We start from the raw sequence: 13,008 nt of genomic DNA on the forward strand, positions 1-13,008 counted from the left end.
CTTTTGAACTATGGTGTTGGAGAAGATTCTTGAGAGTCCCTTGGACTGCAAAGAGATCCAACCAGTCCATCCTAAAGGAAATCAGTCCTGAATATTCATTCAAGGACTTATGCTGAAGCTGAAACTCCAATACTTTGGCCTCCTGATGCAAAGACCTGACTCATTGGAAAAGACCCTGATGCTGGGAAAGATTGAAGGCAGAAGGAGAAGGGGATGACAGAGGATGAGATCATTGGATGGCATCACTGACTCAGTGGACATGAGTTTGAGTAAATTCCAGGAGTTGGCTTTGGACAGTGAGGCCTGGCGTGCTGCAGCATGGGGTCACAAAGAGTTGGACACAGCTGAGCAACTGAACTGAACTGAAAGTAAAGATAGCATAATAAAAAAACTAATGGGTCTCTTATAGTTGTAGATCTGGAATATACCTTGGTTGATACAGATGAACTCTTCCATAATATTATTGACATGCCAACAAATAATTTGCAAATAATTATAAATTGCTACATTAAGACAAATGAGAAAAATATGTGTAAGAGGAACACATGAAACGTCTCTTATTCATTTCATATGATGCCTATCAGTTCACTGATGTCACCAACTCCCTGAAATCTGTTTTTCTTTTTAATCAATAAACTGGTTATGAGGATGTCACTTATGATTTATTCACTTTAAGGAAAATTTATTGAACTCCATCTTCTTACATTGAAAATAAAGGAAGTTAAGAATATCTGAGGCTATTTTCAGCCCTAAAAATCTGTCTTATCATTTTTTCTAATAATATTCCATTTGTTGAAAAAAGAGTATTTTAAACTAAATGTACCTATAGATAAAATGGTTTGTTTTTGAAAGTGATAGAAAACCTAATTTATTAAAATCAAAGATAAACATTATGATTGAGTTATATTTTATTGAGATTAAACTTCTAGATCACTGAGTTTAATGGACAAAGCTTCCCTTATAAATACCTAGTATCAAAAATTTTTCCAGAAAATGTCATATTTCTTTCACATTGTTTAATTTTAATTACAAGTTAAGAAATTATACCTTTGTTTTCTTATGTTCAGAGATGACATGGGGAATTAAAATATTTTTATTATGTATCTTTGTATCGCTTACAAAACTGCATAGAATAAATTTCTCAGAAAATTTAACATCTAGAAAATATTTTTTCTTATAAAATCCTAAATTGTTCTTTTTGCAAAATGACTCTTTAATTTCATGTGTTTCACTTTTTGTCATCCCTTTACTTATTCATTCAGTAAACTTTATTGAAAGGCTGGAATGAAGTGAAGGTTAAGTTGTTCATTCATGTTCAACTCTTTGCAACCCCAAGGCTTATACAGTCCATCAAATTCTCCAGGCCAGATTACTGGAGTGGGTAGCATTTCCCTTCTCCAGGAGATCTTCCCAATCCAGGGATTGAACCCAGGTCTCCCGCATTGCATGTGGATTCTTTACCAGCTGAGGCACAAGGAAAGCCCTGTTGAAAGGCTACTATGTCCAAATACTATGTATTCCCAAATAATATGGAAATAACCGATGATTCATTTTTCAAGGAGTTGTAAACAAATAATTACAACACAAGACAGTGAATGTAATAATAATGGGTATATGTGTTCCTGGTAGCATAGTGAGAGTTCTTAATTTTGCCTATCTTCATTGGAAGAAAGTAGAAGATATCAAGGAATAGTTCATGAAGAGTTGACATTTCAACAGGATATTGAAAGAATCTAAGGAATTTGCCCAGAGACAGAAAACTTAGAGTTAATAAAATATCCACCTATAGTAATTATTTTAGCTTTAGTATTTAAGATTATTTTTAAATTTCACTTATTTTAATAATTGACATGGTTTATGCATCTTTTATTATAATTTACCTATGACATATTTTATAAATTGGTAGAATATAAATTATAATTTATTAGTCATTTATAAAGTGTTAAAAAATATAGACTACTGTTCAGAAAAGCTAAAATCCCTTTCTTTTGAAGTACGTGGCAGTCTTGAGAAAGCAAAGAAATCCCTATCATTCTTATCTATTTTTAGAGAATGAAATTTTTATTTTTCATGAGGAGGGTAGAAAAACACTGATACTTTTAAAAATGTTATGCTAGTTCCTGTGATTATCACTTGTTTTACATTCACAAAGAACAAATGTTTTCTACTCTTACGTAAGTATCCAATCCCCTTGATATAATATTTAGAGGGAGTAATAGCTCTGCCTTTGAATAAATTATATTATGTATTTAAAATTACAAACTTAAAAAGTAGAATCAGATCTTAATCTTATTTTGCGGTGTCATGCAAATGTTCATCATGTGACTTTTTTTTCCCAAACAGGGTATCATTATTTTCTGGAGGGTTTTTCAGATGCACTGCTATGTGGAAATAGCTCAGATGCAGGGTAAGCCAATAATTTGTATGCGTGTATACATATTTTCTCTTTTTTTGTGCAAACTGACAGATAACAGCCAGCTAATTTTATTTATAGTAATTTGTGATAATTAAGATTTTTTTATTTATAAGGTGAGGGATTATTTAAATGTTAGGCAAGCTTTCATGTTGTGTAAAACAAGAAGGAACACTTGAGCTTTAATGCTAGTTCCTTTAGATGAGTATTCGTGAGCTATGAGTCAACTCTGGAGCATCCATGCTAAGAAAATGAACTAGACACATGTTAACACACTGATTACAGACAGAAAATAGTTTTGTAAAATATTACTAGGCATGCTATACAATATTTTAATGATGACATCAGGTGATTAGTAAAATTATATTAAGTCAAAAGTTGGGAAATGTGTTACTTATTTAATACTTTCATCCTTTCATACTTATTTCATACTTTCATACTTATTACATGCTTTCATCCCTTGAAATAGCAAATCTTTCTAGCTCAAATATTTAAAGTATAGTGTGCTACCAGAATAAAAACACAGCAGAACTTCTTATAATACTTTCTTTTGCCACATTTACAGCCAATGTCCAGAAGGATACATGTGTGTGAAAGCTGGTAGAAATCCCAATTATGGCTACACAAGCTTTGATACCTTCAGTTGGGCTTTTTTGTCGCTGTTTCGACTGATGACTCAGGACTTCTGGGAAAATCTTTACCAGCTGGTGAGAACCTGAGGCAACACATATTGTGTTTAATTGGAAGTATATTAAGAAAACCAACTTAGTTATGAAATCCAAACCACACCATAATATAATGGAAAGAGCAGAACTTGAAATCAGAAGACTTGACTTTCTTTATCTTATTGATTATAACACATATTAAGCATAGCAGTGTGTTATGAACACAATTCTGTCTCATTTCCCCTTGATCTCTAAAAATATTCCCCACCCTTCCCATACACAGATGCTCCTAAATGGAAAAGCACAGCTTCCTCTCAATTCCGTTTACCCCCTCAGGTATTATCCTTCAGGTGGCAGGTAATGAAGATGAATAAACAGATGTAGAAGGATTAGTTTGGTCTCTTCCTGACTTTACTCAAAGGTTCAGCTCTTTAATGGAGATCTCCATGGTATATTATTTGACTCTGCTTTATTCCTGGTAAATCCAGGAATTCCCTCCTACAGATTAGAATGCTAAATGCATGAGTTAGGGGAGAAGGAAGAGGATGAGGTTAAAGAAACAGATAGTCAACAAGGTAGGAGGGGATGTGACCATCATAATTACTTATATCAGAGTCCTACACAAAGTAAGTTGACAACTGAAGCCACCAGTTAGAGAAATATTGTAAAAAAATAATTCTGGTATTGTTTTCAGACATTACGTGCTGCTGGAAAAACATACATGATATTTTTTGTGCTGGTCATTTTCTTGGGCTCCTTCTATCTAATAAATTTGATCCTGGCTGTGGTGGCCATGGCCTATGAAGAACAGAATCAGGCCACCTTAGAAGAGGCGGAACAGAAAGAGGCTGAATTTCAGCAGATGCTCGAACAACTTAAAAAGCAACAGGAGGCAGCGCAGGTAAATTCACCAAATCAAGTATGTCCTGTCTCGTGGTACGAACCTTTTTTTTATTGTTTTGGTTGTTACAACAACACTGGAGAGAAAGTGAGAAGCAGATGATTGTTTGTACTTAGGAGAAGCTGATAGTACAGGGGGTTAGTCAATATTTCTACATTATTTTGATCATCTGTAAATCCTTTAGTTTAACTATTCTAAGATGTTCATAATATTGACCACAATATTATAAACAATATTATAAAATATTGTTTGTATATTTATTATAAAATATAGACCACAATATTACAAAATAGCAATATTCATGCTATTTTAATCATCTTAAAAATTTTAGAATTCAAGGAAAAATGTGATTTTGAGGTCTTCTCAGGAGAAATTTTACTGAATGAGTAAACTGGCATTAGAAGAAAACCCTAAGAAACCATCTTCTTTTAGAAAAAAATGTATTGGTTATTGTGTAAAAAGATGTTCGTGTGGTTCTTAGAAGACAGTCTTTACCCAAAAATATGTTGTCTTTTGTGTGGCTGCTTGTCTTTCTAAATAAAGAAGTGATCAAATAATGTAATGCTCTCTGATACAGCAGTAGGCATATAAAAGTCACCAATTTTATGGAGATCAGGGAACCTAAGAATTACTTCATCTTATAGTATGATAAAATGCCCTTCCTATCACTTCCATCTTTCTTCACTTCTGTTTAGCATCAAAACTCATTGTCTTTACTATAAAAGAAAGTTGATTGGGGATTATTAATTTATTTGCAAGCCTATATTGAGGGCACTCTTGGAACAATGAAAATCATCACAAAGTTCCAACAAGCTGTGATAAACAGCATTGTTTTCATCCCATGACCATGTAGCCAGCAAAAACCAGTGCTGACTTGAAAAACTGGGAATGATCTTTGGAGAACTGAATGTCTTGTCTTGCTTAGCAGAAACTATTGACCCTCCGGTCTCTAGTCTTTTGGATCGACTATTGTAGACGTCAAATGGGATATCACCTTCTATAAATTTGATTGATAATATTTTGAGGGTACTGGACAATCCTGTTTCAATAGCTAGAAAGAGGCCCTCAGTTCTTTATCTCATGCTTCCTAGCTTTGGATATGACCCCAAGTAACTCATCACCTTTTCTTCCATGCGCTAGTTTGGTTTTTTTTTTCCCAGTGGAAAAAAGACAGTGCTAATTACCAATTTTTCAGTTCAGTTCAGTAGCTCAGTCATGTCCGACTCTTTGCAGCCCCATGAATCGCAGCACGCCAGGCCTCCCTGTCCATCACCATCTCCTGGAGTTCACTCAAACTCACGTCCATCGAGTCAGTGATGCCATCCAGCCATCTCATCCTCTGTCGTCCCCTTCTCCTCCTGCCCCCAATCCCTCCCAGCATCAGAGTCTTTTCCATTGAGTCAACTCTTCTCATGAGGTGGCCAAAGTACTGGAGTTTCAGCTTTAGCATCGTTCCTTCCAAAGAACACCCAGGGCTGATCTCTTTCAGAATGGACTGGTTGGATCTCCTTGCAGTCCAAGGGGACTCTCAAGAGTCTTCTCCAATACCTCAGTTCAAAAGCATCAGTTCTTCAGCGCTCAGCTTTCTTCACAGTCCAACTCTCACATCCATACATGACCACAGGAAAAACCATAGCCTTGACTAGACGGACCTTTGTTGGCAAAGTAACGTCTCTGCTTTTGAATATGCTATCTAGGTTGGTCATAACTTCCCTTCCAAGGAGTAAGCATCTTTTAATTTCATGGCTGCAGTCACCATCTGCAGTGATTTTGGAGCCCCCAAAAATAAAGTCTGACACTGTTTCCACTGTTTCCCCATCTATTTCCCATGAAGTGATGGGACCAGATGCCATTTTTTAGAGTAAATCAAATCCCCAAAGAAATATGAATATATGTCCTTGTTGGTGTCTGATTGATCCTTTTGAGTATGTGGTCTGTAAAAAATGTTAGCACAGAGAAAATTAATTTATTTCTAAAAGCCTTTATTAGATGGATGGGAAAAAAATTCCCTCATATTTGCAGTTTCTTCAGTGTAAGATCAACTGGAGTCAGCTGAATTTTTTTTCAAATACTTTGCAAATACTTGAGCTATATTTTTAAAAGTAAGTTCTTCTCCACTTCTGTGCTGAAACCATGTCTCCTCAATGTAGCAGGCAGCAGCTGCAACTGCCTCAGAGCATTCCAGAGAACCTAGTGCAGCAGGCAGGCTCTCAGACAGCTCGTCTGAAGCCTCCAAGTTGAGTTCCAAGAGTGCAAAGGAAAGAAGAAATCGGAGAAAGAAAAGAAAACAGAAAGAGCAATCTGGTGGAGAAGAGAAAGATGATGATGAATTCCAGAAATCTGAATCTGAAGACAGCATCAGGAGGAAAGGGTTTCGCTTCTCCATAGAAGGGAATCGGTTGACATATGAAAAGAGGTACTCCTCCCCACACCAGGTATGGCACTGCAGAGTTAAATGATGCCTGGATGGAAATTAGAACATGAAGCTGGCAGGGGGACGGGAAAGGGGAGGCTGGTGGCTGGGAGGAGAAGTGACTACAACTTGGGAATTTTTATCAACTGAATCGACTGCTTTTTAAAATTTTTATATATATATATATATTTAAACCTATCCTTTCTGTACAGTTTGAAAGAATTTTAGTTTGCATATATATAAACCTGCAGCTTGGTGTGTATTTGTGTGTTAGTCACTCAGTCATATCCTTGCAACCCCATGAACTGTGGCCCACCAGGCCCCTCTGTCCTTGGAATTCTCCAGGTAAGAATACTGGAGTGGGTTGACATTCCCTTCTCCTGGGGATTTTCCTGACCCAAGGATCAAATCCAGGTATCCTGCATTGAAGGAGGATTCTTTACATCTGAATCATGAGAGAAAGCTCTACAGCTTGGTGTATTAAGGTAGCACAGCATCAAAAGTCAGGAGACCTGAATTCTCACCTGAACTTGTCTCCTGGCACTTGTTCTAACTAATATCTTTCTGGTCCACAGCCTTTTTAACAAGAAAAATGTGGATAACTCATCAGTAATGTCTTTTTGGTTATTTTATGTTGTGTGTTTTGTTTTTTACAACCCAGACTTCTTTATAAGCCATAATGCATGCATCTGAAAATATTCGCTGTGGTATGCTTTATGAAAAAGCACATCACTCTGAATTTCAGAGGTCTTAACTTCAAGCTCCAACAACACTGTGCCTACTAGATGCGATGGGAATAATAATTCAAGTGATATTAGGAGGATGGACTTAAACAATTTGTGCAAAGTGTTGGAATTTCTTGAAGGGAAAGAGCAGTGGAAACAGATATGCCCTTGTTAAAGTCATGCTGTTATTGAGTGTTTACAGTGTCCACAGTTGGGTGCTAAAGATGTTTGCTTTTGAACTTGAAAAATGTAGTTCAGGGTTTTGTTTTTCAATACCTTAAGTTGCTGTCCATCTCTCCAGTTATTAATCTCAAGGGCTAGAAACCTTCTCTTATAAACTAATTTAATTTAATCTGAATGCACATAAAATGAGAATGTTAATCAAGGAATGAGTCACATTCTGTTAAGAATGCTGAAATCCCCTTCAACTTAATCTTACAAAATAAAAGCACATTCCAAATGACCATACTAATATGAGTTTAATTTCTTTTCGGTTTCAAACTTATAGTCTTTGTTGAGCATCCGTGGCTCCTTATTTTCTCCAAGGCGAAATAGCAGAACAAGCCTTTTCAGCTTCAGAGGGCGAGCAAAGGATGTGGGATCAGAGAACGACTTTGCTGATGATGAGCACAGCACCTTCGAGGATAACGAGAGCCGCAGAGACTCCTTATTTGTGCCCCGACGGCATGGAGAGCGACGCAACAGTAACTTAAGTCAGACCAGTAGGTCGTCCCGAATGCTGGCCGTGTTTCCAGCCAATGGGAAGATGCACAGCACTGTGGATTGCAATGGTGTGGTTTCCTTGGTTGGTGGACCTTCAGTTCCTACATCGCCTGTTGGACAGCTTCTGCCAGAGGTGATAATAGATAAGCCAGCTACTGATGACAATGTAAGGAAGTTTTAAATAGTTCAGGCATGGAAGGCCCATGATTGCTGTACCAGCCAGTGTTTCTACAGAATGGAACCCCTTGAGAATGATTCCTGGTTGGTCAAGCTGTGAATGCACCTGCATCTTGTAATACCTTTAAAAGACTAACCAACTAAAACTTAAGGCCTCAACACTCTCTTGCATAACACCTGAATGCATTTATTTATTAAATGTGCTAAGGATAAATTATACACAGTAATAAATGACTGCCTCCAGTTGGAGGATTTGCTATATACCCATGCTGAACTACTTTTAGATAACAGGCCATCCACTAAAGACCTGGTATAAGAATAAATGAACGATTCCTATATTTAAGTGTAAAGGGTGTATAATAAATCTTTCCAACAGACTCTTTGATATAGCTTGCTTTAGTGTAGAAGATTTCAAGAACACTGTGCCTAAATAGATAGCTTCATTATTATCTTCAAATTTCTAGTACTCATACTTGTCTTACTAAAAAATAATGCTGATATAGGTCTTCTCAAAACTAATCTAAATGAAGAGACACACAAAATTATTAATACAGACAGTTAAAAGAATTCTCTGTGTACAAAGGTATGTGTTTGTGAATATATATCCAGATAAGGAATTTCTAAACACGTGCTGCCTCTTATTAGACCTGGAAATATATCAGCATGAATGAGGCATGATCAAGTCAGAACTAGATGACTTATTGCTTTGGTACCCTGGATGAAACTGTTTTCCATGCAGCATGTATTATTTTTTTTTAACATACAGCTTGTGTTGTCAATGACCATCTGTGTCTTGTGTCCAGAAAATGAGATGGCAGCTACGTGTAAAATGCTGTGATCATTTAGGTGACTTTTCAAGTTATTGCTTTCTGCTGTTAGTTCTGAAATAAGCAAATAGTTAAATATGTCACTCACAAGGTTTATCGAGGATATCAAAATTACGTTATGTCACCTAAAACTATAAAATCAGAGGGTAAAAAGAAAACCCTCAGTTTTGGTGTATGAATAAATGGCTAACAGTTTGGACAGTCCAGGTTAATGCTACAATAAGTCAGCAATATCTGCCATCACCAATTAAATATGAACGTGCATGATGCATGTATTTCGTGAATTTCACTGTGTCACAATGGTTGTTTGCTTATCATATTGCCCAAGTTAAGCATTGAATACATTAACATTTTCTTTACAGGGGACAACCACTGAAACTGAAATGAGAAAGAGAAGGTCAAGTTCTTTTCATGTTTCCATGGACTTTCTAGAAGATCCATCTCAAAGGCAAAGAGCAATGAGCATAGCCAGCATTTTAACAAATACAGTAGAAGGTTTGTAACAAATTCCATTTCCATTTCAGTTGTTTTCACTGAATTCATATTGTCTTATTTGAAACATAAGTCAGTAACTTGGAAGTAGTGTGTTCCAAAGAAAATATCATAGGTTTTATTTAAGAGTTATTTGTTATATATTTCTATATTCTAGAAACTTTTAAAAGTTATTTAAACTCCATGGTTTTTGCAGCTCTAAAGAATGTATCCTGTATGTTTTGTTGGGGAGTCTCTCAGTAATGACTGACTCTTTGCCACCCCATGTACTGCACTACACCAGGCTTCCCTGTCCTTCACCATCTCCTAGAGCTTGCTCAAATTCATGTCCATTGACTTGGTGATGCCATCCAACCATCTTGTAATCTGTTGTCCCCTTCTCCTCCTGCCTTCTATCTTTCCCAGCATCAGGGTCTTTTCTAATCAGTCTGTTCTTTGCATCAGGTAGCCAAAGTATTGGAGTTTCAGCTTCAGCATCAGTCTCGTCAATGAATATTCAGGATTGATTTTCTTTAGAATTGACTGGCTTGATCTCTTTGCAGTCCAAGGGACTCTCAAGAGTCTTCTCCAACACCACAGTTGAAGAGTTGAAAAGCATCAATTCTTTGATGCTCAGCCTTCTTTATGGTCCAACTCTCACATCCATACATGACTACTGGAAAGACCATAGCTTTGACTATATGGACCTTTGTCAGCACAGTAAGGTCTCTGCTTTTTAATATGCTGTCTAGGTTAGTTATAGCTTTTATTCCAAGGAACAGGTATCTTTTAGTTTCATGGCTGCATTCATCATCTGCAGTGATTTTGGAGCCCAAGAAAACAGTCTGTTACTGTTTCCATTGTTTCCCCATCTGTTTGACATGAAGTGATGGGACTGGATAGCATGAGCTTCATTTTTTGAATTTTGAGTTTTAAGCCAACTTTTTCACTCTCCTCTTTCACCTTCATTAAGAGATTCTTTAGTCCCTCTTTCCTTTCTACTGTTAAGGTGGTGTTATCTGCGTTATCTCACGTTATCTGGTGTTATCTCACGTTATTGATATTTCATCCAGCAATCTTGATTCCAGCTTGCACTTCTTCCAGCCCAGAATTTTGCATGATGTGTTCTGCATATAAGTTGAATAAGCAGGGTAACATTATACAACCTTGACATACTCCTTTCCCAATTTTGAACCAGTCCATTGTTCCATGTCCAGTTCTAACTGTTGCTTCTTGACCTGCATACAGATTTCTCAGGAGGCAGGTAAGGTGGTCTGGTATTCCCATCTCTTAAAGAATTTTCCACAGCTTGTTGTGATCCACACTGTCAAAGGCTTTAGCATAGCCAATGAAATGGAAGTAGATGTTTTTCTGGAATTCTCTTGCTTTTTCTGTGATCCAATGGATGTTCGCAATTTGATCTCTGATTCCTCTGCCTTTTCTAAATCCAGCTTGAACATCTAGAAGTTCTTGGTTCAAGCTCTCAATTCTCTTGACAGAGAATTTTCAGCATTACTTTGGTTGTGTGTGAAATGAATGCAATTGTGCGGTAGTTTGAGCATTCTTTGGCATTGCCCTTCTTTGGGATTGGAATGAATACTGACCTTTTCCAGTCCAGTAGCTACTACTGAGTTTTCCAAATTTGCTGGCATATTGAGTGCAGCATTTTAACAGCATCATCTTTTCGGATTTGAAATAACTCAGCTGGAATTCCATCACCTCTACTAGCTTTATTAGTAGTCATGCTTCCTAAGGCCCACTTGACTTCACACTCCAAGATATCTGATGCTAGGTGAGTGATCACACCATTATGGTTTTCTGTGTCATTAAGATCTTTTTTGTATAGTTCTTCTGTGTATTCTTGCCACCTCTTCTTAATACCTTCTGCTTCTGTTAGGTCCATACCATTTCTGTCCTTTATTGTGCCCATCTTTGCATGAAATATTCCCTTGATATCTCTAATTTTCTTGAAGAGATCTCTAGTCTTTCCCATTGTTTGTTTGCTTCTATTTCTTTGCATTGTTCACTGATGAAGGCTTTCTTATCTCTCCTTGCTATCCTTTGAAACTCTGCATTCGATAGATATATCTTTCCTTTTCCTCTTTGCCTTTATCTTCTCTTATTTTCTCAGCTATTTGTAAGGCCTCCGCAGACTGCCATTTTATCTTTTTGCATTTCTTTTTCTTGGGGATGGTATTGGCTGATGCCTTCTATATAACATTATGAACCTCTGTCCATAGTTCTTCAGGCCCTCTGTCTATCATATCTAATCCCTTGAATCTATTTGTCACTTTCACTGTATAATTACAAGGGATTTTATTCAGGTCATACCTGAATGGCCTAGTGGTTTTGTCTACTTTCTTCAATATAAGTCTGAATTTTGCAATAACAAGTTCATGATCTGAGCCACAGTCAGCTCCTGGTCTTGTTTTTGCTGACAGTATAGAGCTCTCTATCTTCAGCTGCAAAGAATATAATCAGTCTGATTTTGGTGTTGACCATCTGGTGATTTCCATGTGTGGAGTCATCTCTTGTGTTGTTGAAACAGGGTGTTTGCTATGACTAGTGTGTTCTCTTGGAAAAACTCTGTTAGCCTTTGTCTTGCTTCATTTTGTACTCCAAGGCCAAATTTGCCTGTTACTCCAGGTATCTCTTGACTTCCTAATTTTGCTCTTCAGTCCCCTATGATGAAAAGGACATCTTTTTTTTTGTTGTTAGTTCTAGAAGGTCTTGTAAGTCTTCATAGAACCGTTCAACTTCAGCTTCTTTGGCATCAGTGGTTGGGGCATAGACCTGGATTACTGTGATATTGAATGATTTGCCTTGGAAGCTACTGAGATCATTCTGCCACAGACCAAACTACAGGGAGGGAACACAGTCCCACCCATCAACAGAACATTGGATTAAAGATTTGCTTAGCATGGCCTTGCCCACAGAACAAGAGCAAAACAGAGCAAGACCCAGTTTCCCCACAACCAGTCCCTCCCATTAGGAAGCTTCCACAAGCCTCTTAGTCTCATCGAGCAGAGGGCAGACAGAATGAAAACCACAATCACAGAAAACTAACCAAACTGATCGCATGGGTCACAGCCTTGTCTAAAAGTGAAACTATGACCCAAGCCGTGTAGGGCCACCCAAGATGGACAGGTCATGGTGGAGAGTTTGGACAAATGTGGTCCACTGGAGAAGAGAATGGCAAACCACTTCAGCATTCTTGCCTTGAGAACCCCATGAACAATATGAAAAGGCAAAAGATGTAACACTGATAGATGCACTCCCCAGGTTGGTAGGCATCCAATATGCTACTGGAGAAGAGCAAATAAATGGCTCCAGAAGAAATGAAGAGATTGAACCAAAGCAGAAACAGCACCCAGTTGTGGATGTGTCTGGTGATGAAATGAAGTCTAATGCTGTAAAGAACAATATTTCATAGGAACCTGGAATGTTAGGTCCAAGGATCAGGGTAAATTGGAAGTGGTCAAACAGGAGATGGCAAGAATGAACATCGACATTTTAGGAATCAGTGAACTAAAATGGACCAGAATGGGTGAAATTAATTCAGATGACCATTATATGTACTACTGTGGGAAAGAATCCCTTAGAAGAAATGGAGTAGCCCTCATAGTCAATAGAAGATTCTGAAATGCAGTACTTGGGTGCAGTCTCAAAAATGACAGAATCTTGTGTGTGGCA

General features: G+C 37.4%; 1 protein-coding gene across 4 annotated transcripts in view; it reads left to right on the forward strand.

The window, feature by feature from the left end:
* LOC129646355 (sodium channel protein type 1 subunit alpha) overlaps positions 1 to 13,008 on the forward strand; it is a 219,152-nt gene that overhangs the window by 157,932 nt on the left and 48,212 nt on the right. For 2 of the 4 annotated variants that reach the window (XM_055572375.1, XM_055572376.1), the window contains exons 10-15: positions 2,344 to 2,407; positions 2,979 to 3,120; positions 3,773 to 3,979; positions 6,130 to 6,414; positions 7,626 to 7,973; positions 9,207 to 9,339. In XM_055572375.1, coding sequence (XP_055428350.1) covers positions 2,344 to 2,407; positions 2,979 to 3,120; positions 3,773 to 3,979; positions 6,130 to 6,414; positions 7,626 to 7,973; positions 9,207 to 9,339 — 1,179 coding nt within the window. Of the gene's footprint in view, positions 1 to 2,343; positions 2,408 to 2,978; positions 3,121 to 3,772; positions 3,980 to 6,129; positions 6,415 to 7,625; positions 8,102 to 9,206; positions 9,340 to 13,008 lie in introns of those variants that run through there. The other 2 variants (XM_055572374.1, XM_055572377.1) reach the window with 2 other exon arrangements.

Source organism: Bubalus kerabau, chromosome 3 (genome assembly GCF_029407905.1).
Source record: "Bubalus kerabau isolate K-KA32 ecotype Philippines breed swamp buffalo chromosome 3, PCC_UOA_SB_1v2, whole genome shotgun sequence".
NCBI lineage: Eukaryota > Metazoa > Chordata > Mammalia > Artiodactyla > Bovidae > Bubalus > Bubalus kerabau.